The sequence below is a fragment of the Rhododendron vialii genome, chromosome 6a, assembly GCF_030253575.1.
Source record: "Rhododendron vialii isolate Sample 1 chromosome 6a, ASM3025357v1".
Lineage (NCBI taxonomy): Eukaryota > Viridiplantae > Streptophyta > Magnoliopsida > Ericales > Ericaceae > Rhododendron > Rhododendron vialii.
The window spans coordinates 11,725,209-11,747,802 of record NC_080562.1 but is presented as its reverse complement, the minus strand read 5'-3'; the positions used below and the strand labels follow the sequence as shown (position 1 = coordinate 11,747,802).

The following is a 22,594-nucleotide window of genomic DNA, read 5'->3' as shown; positions in this document are numbered from 1 at the left end:
ATTAATGGAATAAAATAACTTTTTTACGTGTACACAATTTCATATTCAAATGGATCTTGTTTGAAAGATCTTGTCGAATACGTTCCAGATTTGTGTTTTGTTTTTGTTTTTTTTGCAAAATTGAATATACACAACAAAAATTATAATTGTTTAAAGTTTTAGCTATACATGAGCTATATATAAATACGTGTGTGTGTGTATGGACAAGTATAAAGTGTTTCTTCTCTTTTAGCTCATTGTTGAATTTCCTTCTCTCTTTTTTTGTCAAACGGAAAATCCTTTGAATTTCCTTCTGTATAGAGAAAAAGAAAGAAAAACAGATAATAATAAAAAAAGAGAAAGAAAAAGTTATGATTAAAAAATATTATTATTTGGTGGTTTTCAAACAATCTTCACCACTAATCAAATGTCAATTTATTTTTCAAATCATCAACAAAAAGTAATGAATCCTGTAATATTAACTAATAATACATGAACTGAGACACTACAATGTAATATTCCTTCCGCATGGAATAATTTTCCCAATGCTAAACTCAATGCCCGTGGGTGGTGGAAAAAAAGGACTTGTGTGATTAGTGTTTGACAATTGATGAGTCTAGATAGATACCCAAAGACAAAAATGAGACTGACTAGTCAGAACCCCAGATACCATAATGCAAGGGAGCTAGCCCACAATAATGGACTTTGAATTTCTTTTGGGGACAGTCCTAAATTGTTGAACTTTTTAGACAAAATTAATAGTAAAGGAACCTTAGGTGGCTATTTAGACAAAATTGTTTAATGAACTTTTTTTTTTTTACAACTAAAGTGTTCAAGCCACCTTGCGCACTCTTGAACTAATTTTGGTGAGCCAATTCTACCACCCACTCATAAGGTGTATTACGCATTTTATCATTTTGTTTTCACTAACAAAAAAGTTTTAACATTTTATCATTTCGTTTTCACTAACAAAAAGTTAACATAAACTTTTTTTGCTATAGTAACTCTACACACAAATTTATCAACAACTTATTCACCACCGGAAACATCTAACAACTTCTCAACCACAAATAAAAATCTATAAATTTTTCACTACTGGAAACACTTCTGAGTTGAAGTAAATTGACATAGTTAATTGTATTACTTCAACAAATTAATTACAGTTTTACCGAATACATAGAAATCACTTTTTTCCCTATTATAGAACATTTAGGTACTCATGATCCAATCACAAAAAATCAAAAATTGTGAGGCCATCTTTGAATTTGACTGAGACAACATTATTATTAGCATATCCGAGTATCTAAATACGTGGTAATATAGACTACAAGACTTGGGATTTGCCGTCTCCCCAAGCACAGCAAGCTCTGTTGTATCTCTAAAATAGAATTTCATCTCGAGCTCAAAACTTTTATTTAAATCGTTTATGTTGTAAAACTTGACAAGTTAAATATTCTTGAAATAATTAATCTCGTCAATTCGATACCGGTGACTACGCCATCAAACAAAATTTATTATGGAGTGCAATCCAAAAGTCTGTATTGCCATTCATTCTTTCGAGAATAATGTATTCTGGCCACTGAGTTGAGATGTCGGATCGAGTTGATCTTTGGTTAGAACTTTTACCCAACAAACTCTATAACATGAACGGTTCGGATCAAAATTTTGAAATCAAAATGAACTCAGTGTGGCACTCACAACCAGGGCTGTAAACGAGCCAAAAATTCGAGAGCTTGAGCATTAATAAGCTGAGCTTTTAACGAGCCGAATTAGCCATTTACTAAACGAGCCTCTTTAGTCGAGCTGAGCCTCCCTTAACGAGTCAAATTTTTGTCGAACTACTGTATTAAACGAGCAGAAAACTCAAGTTCAAGCTTAGCTCGTTTACTAAACGAGCCGAACCAAACTCTCGCGTGGATTCGTTTACTGCACTTACAGCAGCCGGAACCCCGTTTCCTTATTAAAAAAAACTTTCACCGCATCTACCCCCCTCTTGTCAATACATTTCTCATTCATCTGATTTCTTCACAGATCACAGTAAAACTGTCAATAGAAATTGCATTCACAATCGCAAATACTAGCACCACTTTTTACCTTTTATCTATCTTCACATACAAATCGTGGGCTTTGTGGCTTTTACTCTTGTCTTTACTCTTCTTGTTCCATCTCTTCGTGTTTCTTTGTTGGTGGTTGCACTGCACCTGGAATGGTAGGTGGCCTTCAGTAATTTTTGCCTTGTAAGTGTAAAATCCTCTCTCTCTCTCTCTCTCTCTCTCTCTCCTCAGTTTCTGGCGGATAACTCGGTGGCCCTTTAGCTCATCCGAAGCATAAAGGCCGAGTCTTTAAGCTTCTATCGAGTTTTGGTAACTCGCATGCCTCATTCCTTTTCCTTTTCCGTTCTCATGTAAGTATGAGTTTGTTTTATCTTGCTTTCACATATAAACGCCTCTGTATGGGTGTTTATTTATTGATTTATTTGATCTGATTATTGCTTTTTCCATCTGGGTATTTGTCTACACAGATGTTTCCTCCCCCCCCCCCAAATTGGCTCTGCATCTGATTTCACTCCAATTTTCTCTCAACTTTCTGGCCTATACATCTCTCCTTCTGAACTTTGTTCTTCACTCCGATTGATTTCTTTCCCCTTTGGCTCCCTTTGGCAAATATGCCTCATTTATTTCCCTTGTAATTTTCTTGCCCCAATTTATTCGTAGAACAATATTTTCTTTTGGGTTTTGAATCCATTTTCCTAATGTCTGGAAAAAAAAAAATTGGATCTTTGGAGGGGGCAAGGGGTAAATTCTGAAAATTGATAGGAATTATGATTTTTGGAACCTATTTGTCCGTATTACAGTTGTTGGTTTTCCTCTTGTCATGGATCTGGTACTTCCATCTCTTTCAATCTCTAAAAATTTCTTATCCACAACCACAAACCTGTTCTGATCTGCAACAGTGGTCTTTGTAAAATAAAATATTAAAAACAAAAAGGTCACATTTTTTCCTCATGCCCACTTGCTTTCTATGTATTCTTTTTTCGATCTTGAGGAATCTTGATATTCACAACCCAAAACTGATGAAAATGGACTAACCTGTGAAACCTGAACCTCATTTCCTTTTCTTTTCTTTTTTTTTTTCTCTGAATTTTTTATGTGATGTTTTAGATGGACAAAGGGGCTGATTATCGGTGCTGGGACGAGCTAATACCCGATGCGCTTGGGTTAATTTTCCGGAACCTATCCCTCCAGGAGAAACTAGCAGTGGTGCCTAGGGTTTGCAAATCATGGGGCAAAGTGATCGCAGGGCCTTATTGCTGGCAAGATATTGACATTGTTGAGTGGAGTGATATGGCCGAGCCTGAGCCTGATACCATCGATCGGCTGCTTCGGATGCTGATCGCGCGAAGCTCCCCCCTTCGGAAGCTCTGTGTTGCTGAACTCCAGAATGACCTCATGTTCTCCTTCATTGCAGAGCAGTAAGTAGAAGTACAGTATTCTGTGATTTCACATTTTTATTGTTTAGCTGTATTTCCGTGATTGAAGGCGTGCTTTTCTGCATAGATTGGGCTTAGGCAGCGTTTGGTTTGCTGGTATGATTTTGGGAATGAATTGAAAATTGGAATTCCAGCCATTCACCTAAATTGGTGAATGATGATACTCTTTGTAATGTACATTCCGATGTTTTTAGCAAAGGAAACGTCGGAATGAGCATTGGAAGTGAATGATCATTCTATTTCAGCTAAGAAAATGCTGCATTAGTTACCGATTCGGACAGGAATAAAATGGAATCCTAATAGTCTAGTTTGATACTCAATCAACTCTTCAAGACATCAATAAGAGGAAACTATTGATGAAATTTCGGTGCTTAGGCAGTTGGTGTTTGGGCTGATCCATACTTGTAAGGTTATATGATTTACTGATCCAGACCTGATTATGATGAAACCGTTGGCCCATTTTGCTGCTTATATAAGGTGCAAAATCTCTGCTACATTAGATTGACCAGAGGGTCAGCTATTATGCATAGACTCTTCCAAGTTTCTTGGTATCCGAGCCAGAATATGGATTCTTTCATAAGGAACTTAAGGAAGGGTGCTATAAATGCATGACATGCATTCGACACAGTATTGCATCCTCGTAAACACCAAGCTCAGTGCCTTGTAAACGCCACTTACAAGTGTAAAAGGGTACAAAGAAATACGAACAATTAGGCATGTGTCCGTGTTTTTAGGTAAATCAGATGTTAAGACACGTATCCGGTATCTGCACCCTACATCTGTACATGATGGCATGTATCATAGCTTACTAGTCCACTTCTTAGCACTCTCTTCTGAATCAATATTTTGGGGTCAACCTTGTACCCATCTTTATGGTACTTTGGTCTTGTATAGAAGCTATTGTTCACTATTTTTTTTTGATAAGCCTATTGTTCATTTATAATCGAGAAATAAAATCTTTTGCCTCAATCTGAACAGCCAAAACATGTTAGCTTTCCTAAGAGACCGAAACCCAAGAACAGTGGAATAATGAAATTCTAGGACTTCCAATGAATGATGTCAGAATATGGCAAAACGCATGGGAAAAAATCACGCAGCATTAGCAAAACCAAAGTTGTGTTAGCATGGAATTCTTATTATTTGACATTGCTCGACAACTTTTGTTTTAGAAGGAAGTTTACGTTTTGATTCTGTAATGGTTTTTTTTTACAAAATAGTGAAGCGATCAATTAACATAGTAAGTATCTTGATCATCAATTATTATACTGTTATGCTCGTAGATACGTTTTAGTCCACGACTCCACGTTTCTACATATTTCTTGTGCTCTTCAATTTCCTTGTGTCTCTTGTGAAATGTTTCCGAAATATTTCTCTTTCTATGTTTGCCAAAACAACAAACCGAAACGAAATCTTGATCCTGAGTTCTAAGTGATGGTTTAGTTTTGTATCGTTTTCGGTTTTGCTAGTGCCAGTTCCCTCCAGACGTTACGACTGCCCAGAAGCAACATAAGCGACATAATTGTCGAACAGGTTGCCGGAAGGCTTTCAACTGTCACCTCCCTAGACTTGAGTTACTGTGCCAACATTGGTGCTCGTGGTTTAGAAGCCATTGGAAAGCACTGCAAGTCGCTGACTGGGCTTCGCCGGAACATGCACCCAATAGACATGGATGGAAAGCTTTCACAGGAGGACGAGGCTCATTCTATTGCTATCACAATGCCAAAGCTCAAACAGCTCGAGATAGCTTACCTTCTTGTCGAGACCGAAAGTGTTCTCGAAATCATCTCCAATTGTCCTGAGCTCGAGTTGTTGGATTTGAGAGGGTGTTGGAATGTGAAGCTCGATGAGAAACGGTTGAAAGAAAAGTTTCCGAAGTTGAAGGTTTTAGGGCCTGATGTCGTGGACCATTACGAGACGAACAACTGGGAATTCTGCTCCGACTTCTCAGAGTCGTTTTACGACAGCGACAGTTTTGAAGGGATGTGGGATGACGACGAAAGTCTGGAATTGAGGTTTTATGAAGGGTTCGATGACGATACTGTGTATGATTGGCCCCCATCTCCTTAGGCTCTCTTGCTTTCTCCCCTGTGAAATTTGTCTTCTTTTCCTGTGGCTGTTTCTTTCTGGGTTTTCTTGCTTTGGGACTTCTATGTGTTATATATGGTTGTATATGTTTCAATCCAATGACACTTGTTGGTCTTTATGTTTCACTGCCAATGAGTCATTGTTATTAGTTCTTGTTTCTCTGGCTTTGATTTACCTGAGTTCTTCTCAGTGGACAATACACTTTTTGTCCAAAATAAAAAAAATCAGATTGATTTGTTGATTCTTTCAGATACCGAGGTGCGCCCATAGTGCATTGGTGCACTACGGATCTCCCTTGGCATATGGAAATGCTTTACGAAAATATACGAACTTTTTTAGATCATATTTCTCAGAAAACAAGTGGGCAAAAGCGTACGTGTCCCCATCATGAGTAGAAAGCTAGAGATGAATCTCAAGAAACTAGATACGGATGCGACATGAAATGCAAACACAAATAATGAACAGCTCGAATCATTTGTGTGAGACTCGTAGTGGGCTCCACAACCGATTTGTGCATAAAATCTGTCCCTTCTTTTGCTGTATGTAGCAGCATTGGTTTTATTTTGAGGAAACACAAACATATATTCATAACCAAACACTACAAAGGACCCCAAAAGGTCCAAACAACAACAGCAAAAAAAAAACAAATAAGAAAAAAAAAAACAAACGTCAAAATAAAAATTTGTCAAAAATTAAAAGTCCCAGTGTTGGAGACCACCGATCTGCTTATGGATGTTGGCGGTTTTATTTATTTTCAAAAGAGGAAGGAAAAAGTTGACATTGTTGATGTTCCCATTAGAATGGGGGCCAGCTGCGGACTATTGTCGACATAGTCCAGACTTTGACAAGTCCCATGATTTTTTTTCTTGGTGAAATGTCCTCATGATTATGATTAAAAATGGGTAGATTTGGCTTACCAAAAAGCGATAAGGTCCTAGTATTAATTTCTTCAAGCCACCATAAAAGTGCACAGAGATTTATTAGCTTTTGGGTTAAAAAGCATAGGTGCTCTCTCTTTTCTTCGTTGTGGAAAGACCAAGCAAAGAAAGCAATAATATGATTTGGAAATTCTAAATGTTCTTGCTATTAGTATCAACCGAATATTCAACCCCATATATTCCCCTATTTTCTGATATCTAAGACTTTTAAGATTGATGTGTTACAAGTATTTTTTTTATCGGCAAAAGATGAATTTTATTAAAAATAGAAACATGGAGAAGGGGATCCAACAAATAGTTGGATGATACATCTCAAGAGCAAAGCCCCACCCAAAGGTCTATAAGGATTACACCCAAATAAAACAATATAGCTCAACCCATCACCCAAATAAAGCAAAATAAAGCCCAAAAACACCCTAAACCGGTCCACCCAATCCAGCCCCAAAACCCTAACCCCTTCAATCACCAAATGTAGAGACCGGCGGCGGAAACCGGCCTACGGCAATGACAATCAAAGCAATCAAGGCTGAGGGTAACATAACCACCACCAAACCCAGCAAAGCCATCAAGGTTGTGTTACAAGTATTGAGGCATGTTCCGTTGAGAAAAATAAGTATTTATTCGAACTTGTTTTTTGAATCAAAGATAATTGTGAGAGCATGACTTGTCTCGTAAATCGAGAAATAATGTGGTGTCCTTATTCAAAAGAATTTTATATTTGTTAATTTTGCATCAAATTTGTAGGGATTATTGATTGCCACTTTTTAGCTTAAAAGTGAATATTTCCCAAAATATTTGGGTACAAGTAAATATTTTTTTACTTTTCTGATTCGTCTCGTCAAGACGAATCAATAATTCACAAAAGCTCGGCGCAAAACTAACAAACGCAATTTTTTTTTGAATAAGGACCTTAGCAGAACCTAGCCTTAGTACTTAAAAAATAAGAAAATCTTAGCGGAATAGAGCCTGATAAAAGTATATAATATGGTGAATTATACCCCAATATACACAAAATTTCTTCTAACTTGCCAAGAGGCCTTTGGACTAATGGCGTCATGAGTACATTTAAGATGTAAGGAGAAAAGAGATCAAGAGTTCAATTCCTCTTTTAAGGTAGCAATCTAAACTATTCTAATAATACTGAATTGCGTTGATCATTGAACAAAAAATATCCTAGGTTTGGAATGTAGGAATTGCATTCAATATGTTTGTGCATGTAATAGATGTGTGTTTGTGCATAGTACGCCCAACACGATTGAACAACGAAAATTCTCGTAAATGATGAAATTGCCATCCGAATTAGCTAGCCAGTTCATTGGGCTGGATAACGGATTATACTATTATCTAAAAACTAATACAATGAAGGTAAAAGAAATTTGCAGGAGTACTGAGAATGTGGTATTGACAATACTAAGGGGCTGTTTGGAAGCTACATTATTGGATGTTTGAAAGTGAATCCGTTTCGTTTCACTTAGATCTCGATCGGTTAGCATAGATGGAAAAACGTAGAGTAGTTTCTTCTCATGTTAAAAAAAGTGTTAGTACTAAGAATAAGTCCACCAGCATGCCAAATCTTGTCATTGTCAAAACTTGACAAAGCTATTTAATTTTGGTGTCAAATTTGACAGCAAGATGTATTTGTTAAACCTTGTATAGTCCACCAAAACCAAACAATTTTTCCGCCCTCCTCTTTCCTTCGAGAACCAAAAAAAAAAAAAACTAGGCCGTCAGACCAAAATAGCACCGAACAAGCAAATGCAACGCGATGATCTCTTTTTGGGATATTTTTGGGGTAATTTAACGGGGTACTTAGAATTATTGGTTACCATATGGCTACTTTTTTTTATCCTTTCAAAATTTATTTAACACCATAGCTGTCAAAAAAAGAAGACTACGGGCAAAGTGGACATGCTCTAAGGTTCCTAGGTTTTTTTTGATGGGCAACTCTATGTGCCTAGTTAAACCTGAAGGGTTGGCTCGGTTAAGTCCAGAGATTTAGGAATTTGCTCTCTTCTAAGATTTCATGTTCTGAGAGATTGATTCCGTGTGGTTAATCGAGGTGCGTGTAAACTGGCCAGACACGTTATAAAAGAAAAAAAAAAAAAAAACCTCTAAAGATTCTGGGATCTTGTTATGGGCTGTATAGCTTGCCGTGTTGGTTATGCTATATTTTAAATCCGTAGCCAGGGAGTGATCTCTGGCATTGTGCCCCTGAAAAGTTGAGCAGATAGCGTGAGGATGGGCTGTTTATGTTTGTGAGACTAAATTTTAATTTAGTTATTGTGGTGGTCCACATGTTGCATATGACACATTGAGTTTAATGAAATTCTCTGTATCTTTATGCGTAAATTTTTATTCTATAGGTCAAATAGAGAAGTTAATTCTTAAATAGACTTTACTTTAATGGGAAGTAAGTATCAATGTTCATTTTGAAAACTGGTCCTCTCTCTGCCTATAAAAGAGAGTCTAGGTTCTATCAATATACGTGATACTAAAAGGTAGAAAAAGAAAAAGGCAAGAGATAGAAATCCGTCTTCCACCTAGGGATTAATACTCTTGGAAAAATAATGGATGCTTCAATGAATTATTGGATCGCTCAAGTTCTGCATTAATGGATCCGGATATGTCGCTCTTTATTAAATCTTCGCTTATAAATATATTGTGATGATCATGATAGTTCTAGATCATGGTTTATTGAGATTGTTAATTATGAAACACCATTAAAAATAAATTTACATTGTTTATTTTGTTTCATATCTTGATTGAACATCGATAAGTACATGATCGAAACAGATTTGTACAAAAAAAAAATAGAAATTTTAAGTTTCGAATTATTTTTTCATCCCATTTTTCTTGTACAAATCTGTTTCGATTATGTATGTACCTATGTTAAATCAAGCTAGTTTTTTTTTACATAAATGGCCAACTCAATGAGCTCTACAAAATGAATGATTCCGATTATTGTTATGAGTCCGGAATTGGCCCACAAATGCCTAAAACTGGACCAAAAAACTGGAGGAGAGCTGCCCCCATACAGAGTGGCCTAATGCTCTCAGGAATGTCTCTTGCAAAGAAAGGTTAATTGCCAGTCCCTCTATTTTGTTTTCTCTCATTAATCAAAACTTTTGGGCTCATTTTGCTAATTTTAATACAGGTAGTTGGTAATCATGTGATTCATATCTTTGGATCTTGTTCTTTTCTTACAGTGTGTGTGTGTGTGTACGTGTGTGTGTGTATATATATATATATATATATATATATATATATATAAAATATTATCAAGACACCCTTGAGATTTGTGTTTTGTCTATTTCACTCTGGAGGGTTGGGATAAAATTCGATTTAATTACCATCAAAATTTGTGTTGCACATGCACGAGGGAAATTTACTTCTATTTCTTTTGTTGGGCAAACGAATTTACTTCACCCTTACAAATAAGTAAAAGAAGATGGCCATTTATATATATGAAAATGATTTTGGCACTCCATTTTTTTTTATGATGACACTCAAAAACTTGTCTTTTAGTGTAAAAATTATTCATAGCAAGGCACACTAAAAGACAAATTTTGGAGGGCCATCACAAAAAATTGGAGTGTCAAAATCATTTTCCTTATGTGTGTGTATGTGTATATATATAATGCAATTTTGGCACTCCACTTTTAGCTAGTGACACTCTACTTTTTATTTTGAAATCTCACATGATTAAGATACAAAGTAGAGTGCCAGTAGCTAAAACTGGAATGTCAAAATCAATTGTCAAGATGAAGTCACGGGCACCGTTTTTAACAAAAATTTTAAAATGTACTTACGTTGAAGGCACAATTTTTTGTCTTTCTCTAAATAGTTATCTTTGTATGCATCCCATTTCTAGCATGGGTTTAATAACTGATGCAGATCATCTTTGGTTCTCTGGCCTAGCTACTCAGAAATGACTATGATGTAAAACTGTGGTCCCTATGATAAAGTAAAAATTCAAAACATGGTCCCCCTCTCTCCATTCCCATTCCCACTCCCTTCAATTTTTCTTTTCTTTGTTCGCAAACTCATAAGATACTTCAGAATCTGAAAATAATGTGCAGGTACTGTAATAAAGATTGAAAAAGACAACCAAAAGACAGAAATACAATTTCAAAAGGAACCTAAATGCAAAAAAAAAAAAAAAAAGGAAAGAAAAGAAAAGAAAGAAGGACAAAAGATATACATGCCTTGCAAGTTGCAAAGTCTTATGGGGACAATTTTCGATACAGATTTTTACTCTGATCTTAATTGAGACTCTGACAATTGAGCGGTTGAATTGGTCCCCAAAGATTAGTTAGGTGTACGAAAGCTGCCTTGAAAACCTAAATTAATTGTAGCACGTGATGCATAATCACATACTCTGTATTAAAAGACTTGGGATAAATCACAGTTCAACATCAAACTTCCGTAGTATTGTATATCCCACAAGTGGATCCAATGGACCGGTACGTGAGAATTTTAATTAAACATCAAAATGGATATAGTTCAATCAAATAATTTTATTTTTTTGGAAGTGTAAGAGCTTCATTAGAAGGAAGAAAAATTACAAATGTATTATCGCCATGAGATAGAGAGCGCCGGCAACAAGCGAAAGCCATCAAAGCCAAAGGGACAGATTACAGAGCACTAATTCGCAAAACACACAAAGGCCATCAAATGGTAATATCCACTCAACACGGGCTCCAAATGCTCTCTAAAAAGGGTACAAGTCTAGCAACAATATATCTCCCGTTTTGAAAAGATAAAATAGATTAGTCAATTTTTTTAAAATTTTCAGGTTTCGTCAAGCTCACTTTAATTTTCAAATTGTTCATTTGGATGAGCTCATCAATCAAATTTTCGGGTAAAAAAATCATGTTAATTGGTATTTGAAGAACATGATTTTAGAACACATTTATTTTTAAAATAAACTAATACAATTAATAAAAAAAAGTTATTCCAAAATAAAAATGTACTTATCAGTTGTTGATCAATATCTTGTCCCCTTGGCACTGATTTGTCCTTGGGACTACCTCAATTTCTGATCATAAAAGTGAGCAAAAAAAATCTCACACTGAGTTCTACAAAATAAAACAAATTTGATCATAAAAGTGAACGAGATGGAGCTAAAAAATATAAAAATCTGAACTGGTCAAATTTTTTCAAAACTGGAGAGGAACCGGTTGCAAAGTCTAACCTCAGACTTCAGTGTTCATTGTTTTTTTTTTTTTTAACAGAAAAAAAGATTTATTTTTTTCAAAGGGATCAAGAACGAACCGACGCAAGCTTTAGTGTTCATTGTGGACTTCTTTCAAGTGTAACTATGTCCAATCTAGGGGTTAGAGCCTTGGAGATAGATAAGGCCCAAACTGGGCCCAATGATTCTAAAACCATAATGTCAGGAGAGGATTGGGCAGGGGGTACTGCTGGTCTGGTCATCTTACTGGACCTTTATTACTGGGTAAATTTTCGTAGTCGTCCCTTTTAGTTTTACAGTTGTCTCAATTTCGTCCATTTAATTTCAATTATCTTAATTTCGTCCATGTAGTTTGTTTTATGTTTCAAATTGGTAAAATCGTTAACACCGTTAATGAAACTAATGGAAAAATATGATTAAAAAATTAAGTGCTCCAATTTTCAATCCGGTTGAACCAGTGCGAATATCTTATTTTTTGATCATTTTATCCTAGATAGTCGTAATGAATTTTTGGCTCTAAAGCCTTTCAACGAGCACCCGAAGACTCCTTATTTAGTTTCAGGGCTTTCTTAGAGTGCTCATTGAAAGACCTTATAGCCGAAAATCCATTATGACCATTTAAGATAAAATGATCAGAAAGATAAGATATTCGCACTGGTTCAAACGGATTGAAAATTGGAACACTTATTTTTTTACGAGAGACTTAAATATTCATTCTTAGATCTCATCCCATGTAAGTAATCATCTTTGTCATTTTGAACGATTATGTTTTCATCCCGACATTTAAATAAACCCAATTTTACCCCTGTTTATACTAATCTGATTACTATATATATAGCAAAGAATTTTGAGACCAAATTTTAACTTCGCAAGTTCTGAGTAAGAAGATAATGATCCTTTGGCCAATTTGAAAACCATTTCCGTATTTATAGATTTCACATCCCAGAATTCTCGGTCTGATCTAGCTCCAGATCAAAAGGAGCGAAAGGCAGTCATGCCATTCTCCAAAAAAGAAAATACACATGGCTGCATGAAACCAATTGAAGGCCCCAAACTCAGCATGGCGTCAAAATCACCTCATCTCCAGCGCCGGTGGCCGCATCATGATTTTCCGCTGTCCTAGCTTGGGGATGGAGGACGGCAGCAAGGATGGGACGGAATTTTGGGACGTATCATACAGCGGTGAGGATGGGCCATATGGCGACGACGTGGGCAGAGTAGCATTAGGCATGGATCAAGGGCCATATTTCTTATCGTGGCCATGGGTTTGGGTTTTGAGTAGCACTAATTGAAGCACGTCAGTGATGGATTACCGTCTTATTCTACGATTCCAACATGGCTAATTGCGGTGGCGATGATGGAGGAGTGGAATACTCCGGAGGAGCGGTATTTTTATAATCATGATGGTGTATTCATGAATTCATGAATGTTTTTTCATGGTGTATTTCTCTTGGTTTATGAGATCATGGCCCAGACTTGTATTTTTATAATCATGGTTTATTCATGAAATCATGATTGTTTATTTTCCGATTAAATCTTGATTTTTTCTCCATTTAAATCATGGTGTATTCATGGTTTGATCATGATGTAATCTTGAAATCATGGTGTATTTCTCGATTTATGAAATCATGGGTCAGATTTATATTTTTATAATCAGGGTGTATTCATGAAATCATGATTTTTTTTCCCCGATTATATCATGGTGTATTCATGGCTTATCTCTTTTTTTCGATTTGTATTTTTTTTTGATAGTTTATCTCTTTTTTCCTTCCCCAATTATCCCTTTTTAGAATTCCCTAATATTGTGCATTCCTTCCATTTTGAAATCATCTATTAAGTACCATTAAAATTCAAATCCCACCAAGATAGGAAGCAAATATATAGCTATACATACATACATATATATATATATATATATATATATATATATATATATATATATATATATATATATATATATATATATATATATATATCATTAAAAAGGGCAAGAAGGATAATTTACTCATTGAAAGGATGAAAACATAACCGCTAAAAGTGAGCGGGATAAATACTTACGTGGGATGACTTATTGGGATGGATATTTAAAAACTCCTTTTTTTACACCAGTTATATATTAAAAAATATAGTTAAAAAATTAAGTGTTCCAATTTTTAATCTGTTTGAACCGGTGCGAAAATCTTATTTTTCTGATCATTTTATTTTAAACAGTCATAATGGATTTTTGGCTCTATGGCCTTTTAATGAGTACCCTAAGAGAGCCCTGAAACTAAATAAGGAGTCTTCGGGTGCTTGTTGAAATGCCTTAGAGCAAAAAATTCATTACGACCACTTAGGATAAAATGATCAAAAATAAAAGATCTTCGCACTGGTTCAATCGGATTGAAAATTGGAGCACTTAATTTTTTAATCATATTTTTCCGTTAGTTTCATTAATGGTGTTAACGATTTTACCAATTTGGAATGTAAAACAAACTACAGGGACGAAATTGAGACAATTGTAAAATTAGAGGGACGACTGCAAAAATTTGCCATTTATTATATTATCGGGCTTATATGGCCTCAGTCTAGAGCTCAGCTTTCAGAAGTCCTGGTTGGAGTTACCCCAAACACTAGTATCTAGTACATGGTATGATGGTAATGTATGGACAGAACATAGAACTTTTAAATAGAACTACAGATCAAGGTCTAAGGTTTACAAGGGATGGGTTGCAACTTGCTTTGGAGCATAATTTGCAGGGTATTTGTTGTGCGGAAGCAGATTTTACGACTTTGGTGCATCTCCTCAAAGAGAGAGAGAGTTGGGGAACTATGAGTTGAGTAATTAACATTAAACTGATTGCATGTTATTGCTAGACCGGCTTAAAGCAGAAGTGTGCCATGTGTTTCGGGAGGCCAATTGGAGTGCAGATGCAATCGCTAAAGTTAATTTTAGTCGTTATGTTATTTAGACTATTCCAAACTGCATGTATTGATCAGTTTATCCTAAATGATGTAATGGAGTTAAAGCTCCCCATGTTTTAATTTTGTTTATCCCGTAAAGAAGAAGACGGAGAAGGAAAAAAAAAGATTACATTACAAGCTTTTACATTTTCTTCGGTAGTAAATAAACTAAATAATCCGTTTTCTACGAGGGAGTCTTCATTTTAGTTAAAATGCAGACCTCCTCATTTTTCGCATTTTCAGATTGAATTTCGATGATTCAAGCCGCTCAATGTGATCAGAATGTGATTTAAAGGGTATCCGCGAGAAATCAACAAAAAAATGACTGGAAAGGACTTTATCCGAACAATTTTTTTTATAAAACAGTTCAATATCTCAAATCAAGTCTTTTCCGGTCATTTTTTTTTGCCGATTTTTCGCGGGTACCATTAAAATCACGTTCTGAATACATTGAGCAGCTCGAATCATCGAAATTCGATCAAGAAAGAGGGGTCCGCATTTTTAGAGGTCACCATTTGAAACTTTATGATAAACTATATATCAATCTATATACTAAGCAAATGTGTTGAAGTCTCACAAGCCTTCAATCCTAATTTTCTAGATTTTTTATTTTTTTTATTTTGTTTAAATTTTGAGAGAGAGAGAGAGAGAGAGAGAGAGAGAGAGAGAGAGAGAGAGAGATTTTATGAGAATCGAGGAAAAATAACCCAATGCTCTAGTGACACTTTTATGTGGTGGCCCAACTTACCTCTTCACCACATGTTTGTGTGGTTCTCACTATAAAGTATCGAGCCACACAAATTAGTATTTTTTTTCATCTCAAGCATCGAACGGGCACAACGCTAGTTATTCTTAACGGCGAGGATGTGCGAAATTTCTACCTTACTTCCCCTCGAGCTAGGCACATGCAGTCTCCCGAGTTTTTGGCTGATTTATCCTTTTTCTTTAAATGAATTGGAGAAATATTCATTTCTTGAAATATTTTGTAAAAATAGTTCATCACGCATTCATTTTATGAAGCTTGCGTGACAATAAAATCCACGCAAGCAAATGACGCATACTAAAAATGCGTGTTGGAGACATCGTACATCTTCAAGATGCGTTTTGAGAAGGGGAAAAAGAAAAGAAAAAGAGAACGCGCATCTTCTAGATGCGCTATATCCTCGGCAATGCTATCCAACGGTGTTCGCTCACCTCCCTGGGCAACATGGACGAAGTCCAGAAGGAATTCAACAAGTTCCACACCAATGGCGACGGCAAGATATTTGTCTCCGAGCTCCGTTCCGCCTTCAAGGCCCTCGGCGTCGACGCCGGCACGTCCTCGGCCGACGTGACCGACGCCGTGACGGAGATCAACAAGGACGGCGACGGCGCAATTGACCTCGAGGAGTTCGCCGATCTCCACCGCCGCGGCGGCGGCGAGAGCAACAACGGCGAGGTGATCGGCGACGCATTCAAACTAACCAAATGTGATTAACCAACAAGGAAAAATGTTGGATCATCGAATCATATTGTTAGAATTTAGTTGTGACTTGGGTAGATGAAAAGCTCAAAAAAGATTTTAAAAAAATAAAAAATGAAAAGCATGCATTTGAGAAACTTGGGAAAAAAAGCAATGAATAAAAACAGGGGATTCTCATAACATCCATTTGTCTGGCTTTTCAATTTTCATACATGTGTAAGGCAACATCAGTAAAAGAGAAAGGAAATTAAGGATGTGGGTAGTACCTAGGAAGAAGATTGTTAGGGGAACAAGGAGGAGGAGGAGGAGAGAGACACTGTGCTTAGACGCCATAGTCATTGAGTTCAGAGAGAGGGAACAAATTTAGTTTTACTGCAGAGGGAGGATATAGATGCGCATTCTCTTTATTTTCCCCTTCCCAAAACGCATCTCGAAGATGCGCGATGTCTCCAATACGCATTTCTAATATGCATTATTTGCTTGTGTGGATTTTGTTGCCACGCAAGCTTCATAAAAATGACACCATGCCTTTTTATAATGCGTGATGAACTATTTTTACAAAACTTTTTCAAAAATTAGATATTCCTCCAATTTGTTTAAAGAAAGAGGACAAATCGGCCAAAAACTCGCACTCTCCCATCCTATATAGTACATACAGTAAGCAATCAATTTTGACAAAGTCCAGGAACAAGTGACACGTCCATCTCTTGCAAGGAACCCGAGCCCCTGTAGGGAGCAAAAAAGGCTATAATCTACTGTCCAAAAACGACGTTGTTTTGGGGCAACTTACACGCCAGTGGACAAGGCAGCGGACGAGGAAAACATGATGGCGTGGAAAATTATTCAGTGCTTTGCACGTGTCCAAACTGAATCCTGACCCTTAAATCAAATTCTCCCTTTCTCGCCCCTGCACTTCACCAGCCAAATCGTCCATATCCCCTTCTCTGCTTTGCCACCGGTGACTATAATCCATCCTCGGCGCCACCGTCCTCACCCCACCTGCGTTGCAAAATCTCGTCGTCATTCAATTTGGAAATTTTTATTCGGTTTCGACTTGATTTCTAATTCCCAAAGAGTGGGTTTCTTGATCTGTTTTTTCTGTTTCATTTTCGATTTGATTTAGGAATCCCAAGGCAAAAAAACTCAACATTCTGTTTTATCACCGCAAGTTTACAGTGTACTGCATGCATTTCTAGGTGGTCGAGGTACTTGTAATTTTTTTTTTCAAATGGACAATTTGAAACATAGAGAAGGAAAGGAGGGGATGGGAATTTGGGAACACAACCATGTTCAGTTTGGGTTTCTAGATCCAAACTTTCTTTCTGCGCACGGTCCTCAAAAACTTTTCTCCCTAAGTATTATTTTCATTTCTCTTTCTATCTCTCTCCTCTCAAATTCAAAATGCCAAACCGAACAAGGTCATAAAGCTGTGGTAGAGGAGTGATGTTGGCGCGGGAAAGAGAGAGGGTCAGGTTGGGTGAGGATGGCGGAGCCGGGGATGGATTACAGTCGCCGGCGGCAAGCGGAGAAGGGCAGGTGGAGTGATTTCCGATGGTGAAAATGCATTTTATGGGTTTATAAGAATGTGGAACAACAACTTTTAGGGAGGCCAAAGCACTGAATAATTTTCCACGTAATTACTTTTCTCATCCACTGCCTTGTCTGCTTTTGTAGTGTGAGTTGCCCCCAAAACGACGTAGTTTTGGGGCTGCAGATTACAGTCTGTTTTTGCTCACTGCAGGGACCTTTTATAGGTTTGTACAAATTAGTTGATGTTTCTTTTTTGCACCTATTTCCTACCGTGAATAATAAGGGGAGGTTTTCGGTGTCCCCAATTTTGCTCAATTTTTCCAATTGGATCCCTGGTGTGCTGGTGGCCGCATAGTTTAGGGAGGGGTAGTTATGTCATTTTGCTTGGCACACGCGTCAGTGGCCAGCTGTGGGCATCCGGTGCTGTTGTGGGATTTGTGATGCATTTCGTCCGTTGATTGGCATCAAACCAGTACTTGTGTTTCTTTTTCCCCTTTTCTTCTCCTTTCCTTTAGGTTTTGTTTTTGCCAGATTTCTTTTCTTTTGCTTGTGGTGTGTTTGCTGTGGTTGTTTGCTCCGACTGATGGTGAGTGATTTCTTCTTGTTTTGGGTTCTACTTTGGGTGTGTTTGGTTTGGATTTGGCGCGCTCTTCCGAGGTCAGCTTCAAAGGGTTTTTGGGTGGTCAATGTTGGGGTTTGGCCATGAGTTTTGTGCCTTTCCCCCTCCCTTTAGCTGGGTTTTTTGTGCTTCTTCTGTTCTCTCGCTTCTACTATTTGTGATTTTTTTTTTGGTGATTTCTGAGATTTTTCGGTGTTTTTGTTCGTTGGTATTGTTACAGGGTTTGGGCTTTGGTGTTTCGCCTTCGTCTATGGTTCGTTGATCAGGTATGACTTGTGATCTCGATGTTTGCTGCTCGTCTCCTTTATTTGCTTCTGTGGGTTTGGTCATGGGTTTTGATTTCGAACTAAGGTTTAAATTTTGGGTCTTGGATTTTGGGTTTTTTTTTTTTTAAGGTTTTGTTTGTTACAGGTTTCTGTGTTCTCCTTTCGCCCATTTTCTGCTTCTGCTGTGATGGCATTTCTGTTATTTGTGATTTTGGTAATTTCTGAAATTCTGTTATTTGTGATTTTGGTAATTTCTGAAATTCTGTTATTTGTGATTTTGGTAATTTCTGAAATTTTATTGTGTTTTGTTCATTCGTTTTTATGTATATTACAGGGTTTTGGCTTTCGTGTTTTGCCTTTGTCTGTGGTTCGTTAATCAGGTATGAATTTTGATTGATGTTCGTTGCTCGTGTTTTCTTTGCTTTTGTGTGTTTTTTGATCATAGGTTTTGATTTGAAACTAAGGTTTTAATTTTATGGGTCTTGGGTTTTTGGTTTAATTTTTTAACATTTTTGTTCGGCATAGGTTTTTGTGGTTTGTATGTTTTAGGTGTGCTTACACTTCGACAAGTGTGATGTTTTTCCATTTGTTTTTAGTGTGAATCTGATGCGTATGGCTCATGTTTTGTTGGCATAACTGAATTTTTGTACATAGTTATAGTTAGATTTTTATTTCCCACCACTACGGAATTTCTAATCTTGGGACTGTTTAGTGTGAAGAATTAGCAGAAAATTCACTGGTTAAAAAAAACAAGAGCAATATTACTGAAACAAGTTAAGATGTGCCCAGATCGTATCACTTCAACCAACTTTTGAACCACCTGCATCCTACCATGGGAAAACTTCTGTTACTTATAACCTCGGAACCAAATCTTTTGCTGTCCATATTTGGCAACCTATGAACTCCAAAACTGTATTTCCCTACTTTTGTTTCTGCATGTTCAAAGTACCCTACTGCACTACAAACTTTTATGACATTGTAAACCTACATGTGATGCTTCTCGTACCCACAAATGACCAAACTTCTACTGTTATGGCGTTTTTGTCCTCTGTGGCTGTACTCTACCCATAATGCTCCTATTTTAGTATCGTTTATTTCCTCATATCTCTGATTCTCCACCATGCTACTGATCTTGGTGGATAACAAGGTAGAATTTTGTCCCACTTTGTTATCGCAAAAAGCTTCAGGCTCTCCTGTTGGTCTTCACCCAAGCTGCCATGTGGAACTGAGTTGTTTATTGGTTTCTACATTGTGATGAAAATTTATCTTGATTCTCCCGATTCCATTACTTATTTATGGCACCTACTTCACCATATTCTTCTCAAAAAAATGCTTTCTGTTGCTGTTTACTACTACTCTTAAGGAATATCTGCCTAATTCTGATGCTCATGTCTATTGCTTTTAGATTGAACTGTCTTCTGCTATGCCTGCTACTGCTATCCTGCCATTATTACTTCTGTTTTGGATTGGATGCTCTTAACTGATGTTTCCTGCTGATGACTACTGCATTAGGTCCAAAACTTATCTATTGTTGCTTCTGTTTAATGCTATAGTTGCTACTGCTTTGCTACCATTATTAATGTTGTTTTGTATGGACAGCTACTGGCCACTGGTATGCTGTTTTTAACAAGAATAAAGTTATTGCAGAGGAACATGACCATATTCATTCTGAAATTTACATATTGAAATCCAACATTTCTTTATCACCATAAGTTCAACCAGCTTTTGAACCGTCTGCATTCTGCCATGGCAAAACTTCTGTTCTTTATAACTCCTACACCAAATCTTTTGCTGTCCATATTTTGCAACCTATCAACTCCAAAACTATATGTCCCTACTTTTGTTTCTGTAGTTTCTACGTACCCTACTGCACTACAGACTTTTATCACATTGTAAATATAAACCTATATGTCATGCTTCCCATGCCACCAGCATATTTCATTCCTGATACGATCTTTATTCGTGGGACTGTTTGGTGGGAATCTGATGTTTATGGCTTGTGTTTTTGTTGCCTGAACTGAATGTGTGTACTTATAGTTAAGTTTTTATTTTCCACTCATTGGGATTTTTCGTTTATGGGACTGTTTACTGCCAAGCCTTCATTTATATGATCGAAAAGGGTAGAATATAAGTGCAGATGAAACCATATTCGACTGTTAAAGAACTATTTACGATCGGCTTTTACAGTTGGGCCATGTGAAACAATAACATCGTATCAATTTAGAGCTCTAAGAATGATCACTATGGGTAATAGAAACGAAACAAAGACTAAAGAATATTTACATGGCTGTGGGAATTATCATATGGTGAACTCTTCCAAATCAATTCTTCTGCTTTTTGCTACGCTTACTTTTTGTTTATTATTATGCTCAAGGCAACGGGAATGAAAACTCTTGTCTGGTCTGTTTTGTCATGTGTCTTATGTTTTGCATGTACCATTTGAGCAAAATTAGTTTTGGGTACGTTCATTATTCCTGCTATTACCTTGAAGCCTTTGCTGGTATTACCTTGAGCTCATTGGAAAGGGACACTGACCATATTCATTCTCAAATTTCCATGTTTGCCGGTTCTAGAGAATGATCGACTAAACTCAGCTCAAGCCAAAAGAACTATTCAAAAAGTTCATTTAAGAGGTCTTTGTTTTCTGTGTTATGCATCTCTAGATATCATTGTTGAATTGTGCAGAGATTTCAACTATTTGGCAGTTCATGTGGTAATTGTTAGATCTTTTGTATGTTGGTGCTTTTACTTTACTGGTTAATTTTGGTTATTGAGCTGGTTTTACATGTCTTTGATTTCACTGGGTCAATTCCAAGCATAGCTGATGAGGGTAGTATGTTCGTATAGACTGTCGAGGATTGGTTACTTGTGTCATGTGGTGTTGACGTTAATTTTGAATACAGACTGGGTGACATCTGAGTGAGGATGGTGAAAAATTGAAGAGGCATTTCGAATGCGTTCAAGTATGACATTCTTGGAGGTGTAGTCTAATGCTGTAGTTCAGCGGGTGATAATAGAGGCAGTTTTATCATGTCGTTTTCTCCTTTATCCTCCTTTTTCCAACTATAGATTTTAGGGAATCATTTCAGCTTAAGTTCTGTGCAACCAAAAATACCACCACCTCTCCCTCCCTCTCTCTTTCTTTTTCTAACCCAAAAATATGATAACAATGTAATTCAATGGGCACAAAACTCGTGCCATGCACGAGACCGGACCTAGTAGAAAATTAAATAGCAGTTATCCGGGTGATGCAAAATGATCTTTTGAGTTATATATAACCTCATGGTAATTTTGAGTTGACCGGTGATACCTCATGGTAATTTATGTTTAGACAAAGAAAAAAAATCTGGCCAATAAAAAAAAAAAGAAACAAAATTTGAGTTTGTTGATCGACCCATGGTGTACAACGCTTTGTGTAGGAATGTAGGAAGTAGGTCCCAGTAGGCCGGTTCCACAGCATGATCCAGGAGGTTCTAGTTTCTGAGTTCTCTTGTTACCGGAAAGCTAACAAGGTAGCTGATTTGTTAGCCAAGAATGCAGCCATCACTCAATGTTTTTTGTTGTACATTGCACTGCACCCGAGTTTTGTTACATGCGTTGTACAAGGATCAGAGAGACAAAGAGGAACATGAGTTCCTCGTTTTGTAAAGAACTATCACTCATGTACTCCTTTTGACTTAATATAAGTTATGCTGTTGATTTTTTAAAAAAAAAAACCTTGGTGGAGAGGCTATGGGAAGATGCAGAGGTGGAATTTGCTGATTCAAAAGCTAAGGGCGCTTCAGGTGGGATTCTATATACATCCGTGGAATAAAGACTCTTTCTTGGCCCATAATGTTATTTCCAATGAGCACTGCATCCTTATCAAGGCACCTTTAATTTTTTGGTAACATTCATCATGTAGTTATGAATATCTGTGCACCTAATGATGCTACTGGAAGGAGAGAACTTGGTGTGTGGGAGGTGATTTTAATGAGATACTGTAACAGACAATGGGGTGGGGACAGAGTGGGGTGTTTGAGAATGGATTGAGGCATGAATGATTTTGTTGAAGTAATTGATCTGCCTATGATGGGTAGGCAGGCAGA

At 36.9% G+C, this 22,594-nt stretch overlaps 1 protein-coding gene and 1 long non-coding RNA gene across 4 annotated transcripts; both read left to right on the top strand.

Annotated features, from left to right (window-relative positions):
- The first annotated feature begins 1,974 nt into the window (after positions 1-1,974).
- Positions 1,975-5,679, top strand: LOC131328878 (F-box protein FBW2). Of its 3 annotated transcripts, none has more exons than XM_058361837.1 (3): positions 1,975-2,216; positions 3,141-3,451; positions 4,936-5,679. In XM_058361837.1, exons 2-3 carry the CDS (start codon positions 3,141-3,143, stop codon positions 5,534-5,536), a joined length of 912 nt encoding a protein of 303 aa, XP_058217820.1. In that variant the 5' UTR covers positions 1,975-2,216; the 3' UTR covers positions 5,537-5,679. The 3 variants fall into 3 exon arrangements, with proteins under 3 accessions (XP_058217820.1, XP_058217818.1, XP_058217819.1); XM_058361835.1 differs by having other exon boundaries at positions 2,192-2,383; XM_058361836.1 differs by lacking the exon at positions 1,975-2,216 and adding an exon at positions 2,415-2,638.
- Positions 5,680-18,001: 12,322 nt separating this feature from the next.
- Positions 18,002-21,723, top strand: LOC131328877 (uncharacterized). Its single transcript, XR_009200567.1, has 5 exons — positions 18,002-18,207; positions 18,461-18,506; positions 18,841-18,886; positions 19,912-20,018; positions 21,080-21,723. It is a non-coding gene; the product is annotated as an uncharacterized LOC131328877 (long non-coding RNA).
- Positions 21,724-22,594: the final 871 nt, after the last annotated feature.

What these genes read in the sequence shown, in the direction of transcription:
- LOC131328878 (XM_058361837.1), top strand. Translation starts at nt 3,141, where the DNA reads ATGGACAAAGGGGCTGATTATCGGTGCTGGGACGAGCTAATACCCGAT. An exon ending in TTCTCCTTCATTGCAGAGCA is followed by an intron (nt 3,452 to 4,935) that starts GTAAGTAGAAGT and finishes CGGTTTTGCTAG; the next exon opens with TGCCAGTTCCCTCCAGACGT.